At 37.2% G+C, this 14703-nt stretch overlaps 1 protein-coding gene across 1 annotated transcript in view; it reads right to left on the bottom strand.

Moving 5' to 3' along the window:
* Window positions 1-336: 336 nt before the first annotated feature.
* Window positions 337-14703, bottom strand: part of TMEFF2 (transmembrane protein with EGF like and two follistatin like domains 2) — a 232419-nt gene continuing 218052 nt past the window's right edge. The window contains exons 8-10 of the mRNA XM_058549461.1: window positions 6246-6369; window positions 4041-4199; window positions 337-619 (exon numbers count right to left, since the gene is read on the bottom strand). Coding sequence (XP_058405444.1) covers window positions 523-619; window positions 4041-4199; window positions 6246-6369 — 380 coding nt within the window. The 3' untranslated portion in view covers window positions 337-522. The remainder of the gene's footprint in view (window positions 620-4040; window positions 4200-6245; window positions 6370-14703) is intronic.

Here is a 14703-nt window from a genome sequence, read left to right on the forward strand (position 1 = left end):
GATCTGAAATATTTTATCCTCACTCGATATAAAGTAAATTATTTTTTCTCTTTTCCAATAACCATCATTTCCCTTGATCTTGGAATCACTCAAAACCTAGCCACTGAGTCCTGTATAAACTAATGCTCTGTCTCAAAATGTGGAGAAAGATGAAATACCGGTACCTGTACAGATTGTACTAGCTTGATTATATTTACAGTCATGAGATACCGCAAATTTAAGAATGCCAATTTTTTCTCATCACTGAGTATTTATTATATATAACAAATACATGGGAAAGAAAAAACTATATTGTGATATAAATAGTTTATTTACATTACAGAAAAAACATCAAGACAATGTATACTATTTCAAATATATCCATACATAATCAAATATAGCTGTAGTACATGTTTTCATTGGTGTAGATTACCACAAATGCAAGGCAACATGTGTAGATCTCTTGTCTTATTCTTTTGTCTATAATACTGTATTGTGTAGTCCAAGCTCTCGGTAGTCCGGCCACTGTGCCACATGCTCCCTTTAGATTAACCTCGTGGACGCTCTTGTTGTGTTGTCTGAACTGTAGTGCCCTGTATTTTGCTTCTGTCTGTGAATTCTGTTGCTTCTGGGGCATTTCCTAGAAGGTTGGAAAGTTTACAAAGCTTAGTCCAGCGCTTTTACCTAAAGTTTGGTCCTATAATCACAAAGTTAAGTTGTGGATTAGGCTAATTATTAAAATATTTCAGATGAAAGAATTTATTATTAGTAGAAGCTGAGATTATTTTGGAAGAGTTTGTTCGTTCGTTCGTTTGTTTTGCTTCTCCTTGCAGTTGCCTTTACGCATCTGTTGAGGAGAATCGAGGAACAGAGGCAGAAGAGGAAGTTTACCTAGCCCTCAACTGATTACTCATTAAGCCACAAAGAATGACTCAGCACAATGCAAGCAAGCAAGTCCTGAGCTCATCTAATCTCACTTTAAAGGTCTTCAACAATTTTATATTTTAAATGTCCTAAGGGTGAATGTTATATTGACATTTCAACGGTGCAAGTTTAAATCCTACCAAACCAGAGAATGAGCCAACTGTTAGTGTCCGATATGTAATGGAAAGGGATATTGCTTGGGTTCAGCCTAATGTCATTTTTGTGCATTAATGCTATAAGCTAAGTACATAAATTGGTACCAATTATTTAACTTCTATAGAAAGGTAATATTCAGTCAAATTATCTGAAAAGCTCTGATCGAATATCTTTTCTCTTGTAATAAAAGAATGCTTTGACAATGCAAATAAGAACAAAAATGTAAAGTTCATATAAAGTCTTATTATAATAAGCTGTAGGTATCAGAGAATATATACTTATATACATATTCATAGATGAATAAATATATGTAGTATGTATGTATATGGTTTTTTTTTTTGGGGGGGTAGGGGGAGATCCATCAAAATGAACATGGAGCTTGAAGTCGCATTCCCAGTAAGTGGGAACTGGAGATAAAAAGATTGAAAATCCAACTTCTTGACAGGGCAACTCTTTTCATTCCAGAACATGTCTCTAGATGTCAATATTTTTTATGACATATTGTATTTAAGAGGAGGGCCGTTGTTTAACTAAAATAGTAAAGAAAAACAAGGAGAAGAAATTAGAAAAAAAGAAAGTGGGAAGAGGAGAAGAGAAAGAAAAGAGGTAGAAAAGAGGAGAGACCAGGTGAGGAAGAGATTGGAAGAAAATGGGAGAGAATGAGGGACCTCTGCTTGGTGCGATTTTGTAAATCTTTTAGCAACTAGATATGTTGGAATGGGTCTTGACAGACAAATGTGGCCAGGTTGCTAGGAAGGAAAGGTTTGGGGGTGTGGGGGAGATGGCCTAATTGGAAAGTCTGGTTTTTGAGCAGAATGTTTTCAAGTGAATGAAATTAATCCATATCAGGAATAGTGTGGTCTATTGACTAGTCTGATGTCCTAGGACAGGTTTATATAATGTATTACAATAATGCTAATTGAGCTCATACACTATTTCTACTTCTCAAAAGTAATCAGAGGATAGGTTTGGTTTGGTTTGGTTTTGACATGGAAAATGAAAATGTTCATATGCCTTGAAAAAATCGCTGGCTCTAGTTTGGAGCTCAGTTTAGGTCGTCTTGAGCATCAGAACACACAACATCCTGACCAGCCAAGGGCAGTGTGAGCAGCGATTAAGTGCACAGGCTCTGACACTAGGGAAGCTGGACTCCATTTCTGCCCTTATTGCTCAGCTGTGTAAACTCAGCAATCTGCTGACTTCTCATACCTCAGAGTTCCTATCTTGAATACGGAAATAAAATGTTCCTTCTTCATAATGTTATTAAATGTGTATGCGTGTGTCTGTATACACATAGATGATACCTAGAGACACACGTATATACACACTCAATTCCTGGTGAGGTAAGGACCCTACGTATTCCAGTTGTTTTTATTATTTATGGAAATGGAACTGTGATTAATAACAGACTTGAAAACATCTGCTTAGCTGTTTAAACTTTTGCATTTTTGTCACTACATGAAGTAGCAAATCAAATTTTTATGAGGTTATATCTATTAATTTTGCTTTTCATGTACTGATATGGCTTAGATATTAGAAGGCTCAAGACTCAGAGTAATGTGGCACAGTTTTCTGTGCTTCAGATTCTTTTCTATCTTTTCTTTTATACTCCGCAGTTTTGGTCACTTGAGCTATCTTTATGTTCCCCAGAATCTATTTTAATATAATCCACTGACTCACTTGGCATCTAAACGTGCGAGTCGAGCTGATGAACTCAGCTTGGCTTAGAGCAGCACAAAGCCCCAGGCGATGATCTCCCCTTAAGCCTTTAGGCCAGGCAAGGATTTATGAACCACATTTTGTCTCTTTCAAGAGCAAATGCCACACTTGTCCTCAAAGAAGATAGCGCAATACAGATACTGAGATGTATTATGGCCTTTATTTTCTAAAGACATGATACTTGCTTTTATTTTCCTGTCTTCTGAAAATAATTTTTTGGGAAACATTCTGATTTACTGTGAGCTGTACAAACAAATGGAAGTCTAAATGCTTTGTGAATTTGGCAAAAATCTTGAAAAACTTCCTTGGAACTTTTTTCTCAAGGAGAGTGAAATGAGATCAGAAAGTATCTTCAATAATGCTCTGGTTAGACAGGACATAAATAACATGCCTTTGGTTTAGAATCTAATTCTTGGGTACCGTGGATTTACTGATGAAGTTGAGCAAGAACTCGGTCTCTCTCCTTTACTCTAAGCCCAATGTCAGACATCACTAACTAATTGTGGTTTTCTTTCCTGATGAAACTGGATGAGATCTCTCTCTCTCTCTCTCAACCTAGCTCTCCCGGAAACAAGTACCATTTGATTGTTCTGAGGGTTTGATATAAAAGCTGGTTGTGATATTTGCTGTATGTTTCCATATATCAAAGGTTTTAATGTACTATCCCATAATCTTTCTCATTATAACTATTTTCTTTGAATTTTGTGATTAAAGGCTATTTTGTCAACTTAAGATAAAAATGAATTTGTTTATATCAAATATGTTAAAAATGATTATATCTGAGAGTTACACTTGGAAATATAAGTGCCATGAATGAGAGCTATAATTTAATACTTTTCTAGGCCTTATATAGACTCTATTCTGACCTCATTTGGCATACTGATCTGAGTAAGTAAGGAACACTGTCATTTAAATAGTCTGTTAGTAGTCTGAATGAAGACTGACTTTTCATAGTTAAAAGAGAGAAGCATATTTAAACAAAGACTGGCATTATACATTAGAGGAAAAAAAAAGACCTTAGCTTAGAAAATAAATAATCCTCATCATAATGCAAACATAAGGAAAATAATTTGTTCCACTCCAGCATGAAAATCAATGTCTTTTCATTTGGCTATTCAAATGCTGTTATGATGAGGAAATAGGACTCCAGAGAATGGATGGTTGCAGAGTCCATGAAAGGACTCATAATTAGAGTGATCTGATTAAGACAAGAAGGAATAAAATCTCCCTTTGTTTGGGTGGCCTTGAGTACCATTACTGACCTTGTGATACAGAGGACCACCACACAGATGACAGCAATCTGGATCGTTCCAATCACAGCTGCGATTAAGACGTACTGAAATCGCACAGGGCCGGGGACAACGTAGAGAACACTGTAGTCCTTTTTTTCACAGTGTTGGCCAGTATAGCCAGCATCACACCTGGAAGAAATTATAGTGTCCAGTTACCTGTAGCTGCTGGATTCATTTTTATAGTTGGCCGACAGGCATTTATCTTCATGGTGACATTAAGGCTTTTTGTCTCCCTCTCTAAAAAAATACTACTTTGTAGATATGGTTTTCAACTACTTATTTTCAACAATATCTCTTTGTGTTTTTGGTTTTAAAGATATGTGGATTCTTTTTATACTTATAATAATGCATTTTGAAGACTGGAAGATCGGTAGATCATTTGTGATGATAATACAGAAAGACAATAGATGTCCAGGGATAATTTTTATTTCTATATTTTTTTTCAGATGAGCTTTACATTTTATTTAACTTGCTCTTTAATCAGCCTAAGTCAACATGATTACTCGAGAAAAGGTTTGTTTCTGATGACATGAGTATAAAAAATAGGGCTATGGGGGCCGGCCCAGTGGCATAGTGGTTGAGTTCACACATTCCGCTTTGGAGTCCCCGGGGTTCGCTGGTTCGGATCCTGGCTGCGGACCTGCTCACCGCTCATCAAGCCATGCTGAGGTGGCATCCCACATGGAAGAACTAGAAGGGTCTACAACTGGGATATACAACTAAGCACTGGGACTTTGGGGAGAAAAAAGAAAAAGAAGAAGATTGGCAACAGATGTTAGCTCAGGGCCCATCTTCCTCAAAAAAAAACAAAAAATAGGGCTATGTATTTATTTATTTATGGATAAAGCCTTCTTTATGCTACTGTTAGAACAACTGATGGAAAATATTAGGGGCAGTGGTACAACAAGACTAATTCTTTAATTTACTGATCATCAAGTTATCTGCTATGTTAGAGAGTTAAATTTCAGGAGAAAAAGAGTAATTATCATGTAGGCAACACAGGTCTGGAAAACAAGCCCATGCACTGTTCATCTGAGAATGAATGCGGCCTCTCACTCACTCATCCTTCACCAGAAAGCTCAGGTAGATAATCTGCATGTTAAAATTAGCATTTGAAAATGAAATGAGAAAACAGTTCACATAAAAACAATACTAACTGGGATCAACTTGTCATTGACTTTATGCAACTATTTTAATACTTCTCTTTGAATTTCTCCTAACTACATCCTGGGATCTTCCCTCTGCATCAGAAGGGTGTAATAATGGCGACTCTGCTGAGGATGACATGGCAGCAGGAGCAACCGCTGTTACGTTCACTCTGCCTGGCTTCACTGGAAGGCAGGTGCTAGTAGATTTAGTGAAGGAAAACATGAAAGGAAGACAGTTTTTGAGGAGAGAGAGAGAAAGACAGAGAGAGAGAGAAACTCCTTTCAATGTATAGCAACACACAACCTATTTCATCATATGCCCCTTGTATATTCCTTTAATAAAAATAACTTTTTTTCACTTTGGCTTCACCATCCATGAATATTCAGCAGATATTTACATTTATTAACTAAATCCAGACAAGCAATTTATTTGTGTCTCAACTGGGTCTGAATCCATGGAGGTGTAGCTAATAATCTCACTATACAAGGCATGTGGATAGCAGATCCACAGAAACGAGTATGCGCCTGGCAACAGCAAGCTTGATCATATTTATTAGAAGACCTGAAAGATTTTGAAAAGATGACCTCCCAAAAGCAACTATGTTATCTAATGGACAGTAAGGCTTTATCCATTCATTTGTGCGAGAAATATTTATTGAGCAGCTGGTATGTGCCAAGTGCATTCTATGTTTAGGGGAAAGAGTGGTGAATAAAACAGAGGAGATTGTGTCTTTAAGGAGCTTGTAATGCCCAAAGTACAATTTAAAATTCTACTAGAAAAGTATACATAATAATGTGTTACACAGTACTTGGGTGTGTAAGACACACACAGTTCAAGGCACACACAGTTCGTGATTTTCTAGTGGGTGCGTGTGTGTGTGTGTGTGTGTGTAGGAGAGGCAGAGAGAAGTTTTGCTGCTGATCACTCATTCAGGCAGAATGTCATCCAATCCTCAGTAAACATCCAGAATTTAGTTGCCATATTTTTACTTTATACATTTTAAAAGTTGAAGAGTGGAAACATTACCTGCAAGATGGCTCCTGCATATTGATAGAATGTTCGCACTTCCCGTGCATGCAGAAGCCGTTGTAATGTTCTGGGCAAGGTATGTGGTGTTCTCTGGCACTTTCTTCTAATTTGTTAGCATTCTCTGTGAATACAGATAAAAGCAAGCACCCCCTGTAAATACTTTCATAGCAGGGTAAGATCAACCAGTACATTAAGAAGCACAGCTACAGTTGGCAAAGATATTTTAAAAGGGCAAGAACTAAAAGGCCATATTTCAGAAGAAAGAGGGAGACAGAATTGAAAGACAGACATCGTTTCAATTGTGTTTAGAGATGAAACTGCAAAATTACCCAGTGCTTTTCATGCTTTTATGCAATTTCCTACATCTTTAACAGCCAGTGGTGTTTCTGTGAGTTGGCAGACAGCTTTAATTTTCCTTGTGTAGAGACTGTACATTGATCATAAAATAATTCAAGAAGTAATTTCCTATTTTTTGAATTTCAAAGCCCAGCATAATGTCCCTAAAAGTAAATTGCTGCAATATCTTGATACTTCCTCAATGTGGGAGCTTAAAAGTTAAAATATGGCCGCGTTCAATTGTTAGACATTTTCCAAAACTAAATGCAAACTTCAACAAATGTATTCTCTCAGGCTTTTTTCATCTATAGTGACCATGAATTTTACTAGCACCCATACATTTTCTTATTGCCAAAATAAAGCTATTGAAAGAGCAAATGCTACTTCGTAATCACTTATGTAGGTACTAACACAGGACATAATGGATGCTATAAGTGTATTCTAATGCATAATATTTGGCTGATGTTAACAATGTCATGTGCAATTTAAACTTATGATAAAGAAAAAACTTATGTTCTAAAATGAACCCCTTCCTCGGTCATTAACAAGTTTCATTTGTTTTCTCATGTTTGTATAAAGATATTAAAGTATTTTTTTCTGACCTTTGTTAGTCTAAACATATTTGCTTCATATTTGTAACGCCATGTCTAAGCAATCTTTTGATTCTTTATACGTTAATTTTATAATATAAAGTTTTGCCTTTTTTGAGTCTCTTCTGTAATGTGAGACCTGATATACTTTAAAATTCTTGCCCAAACACATGAGAAATATAACTTTCGTGACTTTAATCTAAAGATACTCTTTAGCACCACAGTAACTGGTCAGTAGTAATGGAAAATTGAGAATGAATTACTATTTTTATGAAATAGATTATTTCCTTTATTCCCACATAGGGGTATAGTTTTTTATTATAATGCATCCCTTATCATTTTTACTGGCAGTCATGGATGATGAGTATATTCATTAGAAGAAAAAATGTACCTTTGGTATTAGTGAATCAGATAAATGTATTATTTATGTTTGAGCAGAGCTGTAAAATATCTATGCATTTTAAGATCTAGTGTCATCTGCAAAACATTAAAGTTTGAAAGAAATTGTTAAATATGTTAAGTGCTTTCTTGTGTAGGGATATTCAGGTACATTGGTATGATGGGTAATATTTCAGATTACATATACAAATTAGTGACAGATTTATCATCAGTATGCTGGAGAGACTGGAGATGGCATTTAAATCATTCCTTTGTCCTACATCTGTGTCTCTTTATGGATTTAGGTGATCTTTTGTTTGTATTATACTATTTCTACTTTGATAATTGCCGTTAAACTGAATGAACCACTTCCAAGGAAAAGGCTAAGAATATACAGAACTTTCTCTTTTGGTTTCTTCCATTCTTCCCAGCTCCTTTGGGATTTTGTGCCATTGTGCTTTTGGTAACAAATTGCACCTGTAGTAAGCAAACACAGCAAAACTGAGATGGATGATGTGGGGTGAAATTTCCAATATGGGAATATGTGACCAAAATGGGCAACCATGGTATTTAGATGCACCTTTAGAGGCCTGTGGTCACTCATGAATCCATGGAGAAGACTGGGCTCATTCTGTGCCAGGGCCAGGGGGCTACAAGCTAGAGGGGTCAAGCTGGGCACCTGCTGTTTAAAGGCACACTTGAGCAGTGGGGTTTGCTGGCCCCACTGCTGATGTAATGAACCAGCACTGATTTTCACTCTTATTTCTGGATCTTTTCCCCGTAACAAACTATTCGACACTTCTATTTAGTGTTCGTTAGTAACCCTTCAGTGCTTCTGCACACCTGCATGCAGGGGAATTTTCTGTAACTTCCCTACGTTTCAGTTATACACTGTGATTTCAGTCACAGTGTTTTTCAAACACATCTTATTAGGGCTATTTTTCTTTCTGTCAGTTGTAAAAGAAGATCAAGAATTTTCTTAACTCAAAATCCATTTTTTAGGCTATTTTATTTTAAATTCTGCACCTCACCCCATACTGTTTGTTTCTGGATTTAAACCATATCCACAATTATGAACTGAAGTCCAAGGGCAAAATAAGAGCTTGTTTGAGTGAAGCTGTTGCCTTAGTGTGGTAAGAGTTGGATATTTCCACCAAGTTCATTCTCCAGATAGGGTGATCACGTGGGAGGGGAATAGTTTCCATCATAAAATCTGCTAATTAGTTTACACCATTCCTTATGAGCTTGGAGTGCTCTGTCCATAGGATATTGTCAAATAAGAAAGTAGAAAGATTGAAAATAAATGAGTAGAAGAAATGATCCCTGGGCAAGAAAATGAGGAATCATCAATATATGTCAACAAATTTATAGTCAATCCAACCAAGTAAACCAGTTGATTGAAAATCTGAATATATAACCACTTCTAGTAATGCAATAAACATATTTTAGAAATGAGATTTAAGTTGATTAAGAAGAGTGGAGACACAGAAATCTAATATTCCACCAAATACGTGTATGGACCATAGTGAGGATTTGTGATCCTGATGTCTATGCATAGGGATTCAAGCAATAATAAAGCATTTAAAGATTTAAAAGTCATATAAAAATGATACTTTGGAAGTCTGTATGTTTCCTCCAGTGGCTGATGATGTAGACATCAATTTCTCTGTCCTCCATTTAAAAAGAGGTTTAGTGTAAGGGTTGTGCTCTTTCTTGTTAAGAGAGCTAGTGATAATGGTAGGAACTCTTCATGTCTTTGTTTAAAATCCTCAACCAGTTTCCTGTTCAAATGTTTACAAATGGTTTGTTCTGAAAGAGATCTCGACCCTTTTAAGAAACAATTTCTGGTAGAATCTGAGTTATTTGCAGCAGAGCTAATAGGGCTGCATGCCCATTGCTAGTCAACAGTGCAGTCAAGAGCTATAAAAGCAGGCTGCTCTAAAGCACAGCTACAGGTATTGTATCTATCCTGGTGCTTCAGGGAAAGAGACAGGGGTGCTGAAGAGACAGAGGGAATGGCGAATGCCAAGGCCTTACCTTACCACAAGTCAAGTAAGGGAAGTGAGTAGAAAGGAGGCAGAGCCAGGCACAGGAGTTCAGAGAGTTAAATCAATACAGCCCAGAGTGAGGTGTGTGTGTGTTTACCATTACCCCTGCCTTCTTCTCCCCAAAAAATTTGGAAAGAAGATGTTCAGAAGACTAATCTATCAAAGCAACACATTACAGATCAAAGCAGAAATATGACAGTGTACAATGTGACTAAAACTATTCATATATCTGAAGAAAGAAAGTTTCCCTTTGGACAAGGGTTAGAGCTGACAAAAGAAGCAACTGAAAGTCAAGTTGTGTCACCTATTCAAGCGCTCTCTAAGGTGTGCCCAGAGGAGCCAATTTAAACTAGCAAACCCAGAGTCCAGTTGCAGAGATGGATGTACTAGGCTATTTGTGTCTTAAGCTATTAAATATTCACTCAGTCAACCCATTTCTCTTGTTCTGATGCTCTGCTCTCTAAACAGTCTTAAAATAATTTCACTTCTATGTAAGTCTACTAATTGGGAATGGCTTGGACAGTATCACCTGAATATCTTACCCATTTGATAGTTATTTATTTCACTTGAGTGAACTGATTGGTTCTGAGTTTCTGTGCCTTTTTTGAGCACAAGTCAACTTTCTTCAGCCCACTCAATTCTGGGGTTTTGTAAGATCAAATTTCTGCACCTATAGGATAGAGAACCAGACCCTACCCACGTGCATTATGGTCTGGGAGGCCTTTTGGGGATTGGTCAGATGATATTTCTCTGAAGATACCTTTATTTTGCTTTCATCAGGCCTTTCTTTTGAATATATACAAACCTTTTAGGCTACTGATTCCCCAGGAGGGGTCTGATTCTGTGTAAGGATTTCAGAGAAAGTCGGAAAGATCCTAAACTAGAGGTATCATCAGGGTTTAGTGGATGTTTTAAGGAGGTGGATTCCTACTTTTAATCAAGTAGAGTTGTTCAATAGGGGGATGAGTTGTATAGTGAACTAGTGAGTTTCTGGTGGTTTTAAAAAGGAGCTGTGCCATTTCTCAGATGATGTATACTATTAACTGTGTGGTAGATTGGATTATTTCAGACCTCTAGGTTCTTTGAACTTTAATAATTATTTCTATTGCTAACATTTATTTTAAAATATTATTTTTTGATATTCTGAGAAAAAGAATTGGAGAAATAAGGACATTATTCAGATATAGTAAATGAAGAAAACACTTTGCCTTAATAATGGGGAATTTTACTTTTTCAAAGAGTGTAAAATAACTTAAATATTTACTATGTTTATAATTCAGACCTTCTAGCATATCGTGATCATCATTATGTATTGTCTTCCTTGTGGGGAATAATATGTTTGTGGATATAATTTCAATTTTTACCGTTGTGCTTTAACATCATGAATTATCTTGACAAGCGCATGCATATGAGTAGTACAGTTTGGTTTATTATCTTTTCAACTATCTTTTCCTGCGGACACACAAAATGTGCCACACTTTTCCAGCAAACTAAAATTTTCCATTTTGAGTGTATTTATATAACCCTTCTATTTTTTATGTTTAATAACAGTACAAGGAAACAAACTCCAGCACTGAAATGTTCACATGCTTGCACACTTCATGGTGATCCCTTGATTTCACCTCTCTCCTACTACTGCCCTCACTCCAAAGCAATTTGAAAATAATTTTATTTAACCAACTAAAAAAAAAAAACCTATCTTTCTTTCTATTATATTTATAGTGTGCCTGGAACAGAAACAAATTATGAATTTAGAAGTAAAGTCATGATTGTCCCTGTTGTTGATTAGAGTTGGTTTCAAAGAAGATATATAGGTCTTCTGATTTCCTCTCCTTATCTTATCAGGTGTAAACATATGAGGTGGCAGTAAAACCTCATATCTAGCTTGAATTGCAATCGAAGTTTTATAAAGACCAGAAAAGCATTCCTATTGAACGGGTTCTGAATGTAGTGCAACATGTGTTCTTGCAACTTAACCGATTCCATAAAAGCCTCACCTGCTGTTATAGTTTCTTCAAGGCACAGATGAGTAGATGAGAAGAGTCTCTCCTTTTTTAAGCCTCTAGGACAGAGACTCAAATGAGAACGCTAGATAAAAGTGACAGCCTAGTGCAAGGGAAATGGAAGCATTTAAGGACGCAATCGATTCTCAAGTTTTGTAAAGAGCAGAGACCCAGTCACAACATTTGTAGTTATTTAATCTGTGTTAAAGATTCAGAAAGATAACTTCAAAACAGAGACCAACTCCTTCAAATGCTGCAAATTCAACCTTTTTTCTGCAAGTTGAACGTTATCCTATTTTTTCAGAAGAGTAATTGAAACTGTTTGGATCCAGAATTTTGCCAATTAGGCAGTGGTATGGAAGTAGGATGGGTAGGGATGGAGAGAAATTCTTGCTTATCCCACCATCGATCAGACACTAATATGAAATGTGAAATGTGATTATCCATACCACCACTTGCATATATAAATATCCTTATTGGACATAAAATTAAAATAGAGTGGAAGAAAACTAATTTTCATGTTACTACATTCTCAGGCAAGGCCTTAATGACATTATTCAAGAATTGCTTAAACTTAAATTGGAAAAACAACCAGCATCTGAAATAGCTATAGTAATTTGGGGACTAGAGTGATTGAAATGCAACAATACTGGATAATTATTTACATGGTCTTTTTTTTGATTTTATTTATTTATTTTTCCCCCCAAAGCCCCAATAGATAGTTGTATGTCATAGCTGCACATCCTTCTAGTTGCTGTATGTGGGACGTGGTCTCAGCATGGCTGCAGAAGCGGTGTGTCGGTGCGCGCCCGGGATCCGAACCTGGGCCGCTAGCAGCGGAGCACGCGCACTTAACCGCTAAGCCACGGGGCCAGCCCATACATGGTCTTTTATTATCTCAGTTTCTAGTGGAACTATATTTACATAGATAAAGCCGAGAAATCTGTGAAATCTTGGGAGAGAAACTTGTATGTAACATTTTAACTTATGAAATCCAAATAAAATTATTATAATTCAAGGATTTGGCATAACAAGGCTTATACAGATTTAGCTAGAAATTCTAGACTCCCAAGAAATAAAGAAAATATTCTTTTTTGTTTATTGTTAAGAACAAAATAAGCAGATCTTGAGCCACTTGCTCTATCTTCTGATTTAGAAGTGCCCTGCCTGGGGCTGGCCCTGTGGCTTAGAGGTTAAGTGCGCGCGCTCTGCTACTGGCGGCCGGAGTTTCGGATCCGGGGGTTCACCAATGCACCCCTTGTCCGGCCATGCTGAGGCCGCATCCCACATACAGCAACTAGAAGGATGTGCAGCTATAACATACAACTATCTACTGAGGCTTTGGGGAAAAAAAGGAGGAGGATTGGCAATAGATGTTAGCTCAGGGCCGGTCTTCCTCAGCAAAAAGAGGAGGATTGGCATGGATGTTAGCTTCCTCACAAAAAAAAAAAAAAAAAAAAAAAAAAAAAAGAAATGCCCTGCCTGACTTGAGATTGCAGAGCCCTCAAAAGAGAGAGCAAGCTATTGGGAGAGACTGCTCTTCCTCGAATGGTCCTTTATGAACTTCACCATTCAGTCAAGAGCCTATTAACTCTCAGCAAGTGGGTAACTCCTATAGGTTTAGAGGATTTAGCTTGAAGACCTTTTAAAAATATAGTCTTTTATGGAACTTTAGATGTCTTTGACAACACTTCGTAAATATCAGGCCTTGGGAAGAGGTAGGGATCTACGGCTCATTAGCCTCTTGGGAGTCTGGAGCGGAGTTGCCTTAAGCTTATCTGTGGCCATGTGCTACAGCGCTCCCCTCCCAGCTTTAGTCGCCGCAATCTTGCTCACTTGTGAGCTGCTCTTCGAAGACAAAGTTTACTGTAAACCTTAGAGAAAGAAAAAAATTATGGGAAGCCATATTATGCCAAGAATATTCCCCTCCCCTTCTTTCTTTTGTCTTGCACTAAATTTATGCATTTCCGGTCAAATTTATTTGTTTAGTGGCTAATATGGGTATCTTTTCTTAGTGAGCTTCTTTGGTGGTGATGCTGAAAATGACAAGCCAAATGACAGAGGGTTCAGGTCCTATCCACTTTTGCCTTCTGGGCTACGTCGAGCTCTTCTCCCCTCCATATGCTGCATGTGCAACGATGGACAAATTGTTCAGATAAATCTCAGGTGACACATTTGTTTTCCTCTGTGACCCTGGAGTTACTGGCCAGCAGAGAGACAGGGGGATTTAGGCTACAGCATCCAATGAAACACAGCAGCAACATAGGTTTTAATAATGTAGATAGGACCAAAAAACTGGCTTTTGGTAATTTGTCACATGTGTATTTCCTGAGTACCTCCCATGTGTCTGGCACTGTGCTGTATATGTATGTGATACACTATATCTATTGGTTGTCTCTCATGATTTTGCTTGTTGTCTTCTAAACACAGCCAAGAAAACAGATTCTCAAGACATGATGACAATAAACATATCTACAGTTACTTGAGAATCTACAACATGCCCAACATTGTTTTCATACCTAACATGATAAAAATGTATTCCTTATCACAGCCTTTTAAGGTAGATTTGTAAAAGTCTCATTTTGTATAAATGAAGAAACTGAAGCTCAAATAGATTTAATTACTTGTCTTAGAAATGTACACAATTGATAAGCAGAACTGGGTCAAAGCCAGAGCTTTTTCCAGTGTAACATGCAGACCACACAGTTAAGAACTTATTAAGACACATGACAACATCTGGCCTCCATATCTTATTTATTGTTTGCCCTTTATGACTCCTGACTCTTTATCCCACCTGGATCCTACTGCTGCTCTGAAACCAATTCTTTTCTTTTCTGTTCCTTCTACCCCCCAGGAGAGATATCTTGTCTAAGGCCAAGCCATCATGAATCCCAACCCCTCCATCCTCCTCAAAGGCTCTCTCCATTAATTACCTCCTTTCTCTCCTGTAGCTTCAACTCTCCTTCACTCTTCGCTCCTTGCCATCGGTGTTTACACACTTTGTGTGTGTTCCCTCTTAAAAAAAAAATTTATAAGACCTCTCAATCCATGTCCCTTGATAGACTTCTTGTCTCCTTTCTCCTCTTTACAGTTAAAGTTC

Source organism: Diceros bicornis, chromosome 10, assembly GCF_020826845.1.
Source record: "Diceros bicornis minor isolate mBicDic1 chromosome 10, mDicBic1.mat.cur, whole genome shotgun sequence".
NCBI classification, from domain to species: Eukaryota; Metazoa; Chordata; class Mammalia; order Perissodactyla; family Rhinocerotidae; genus Diceros; species Diceros bicornis.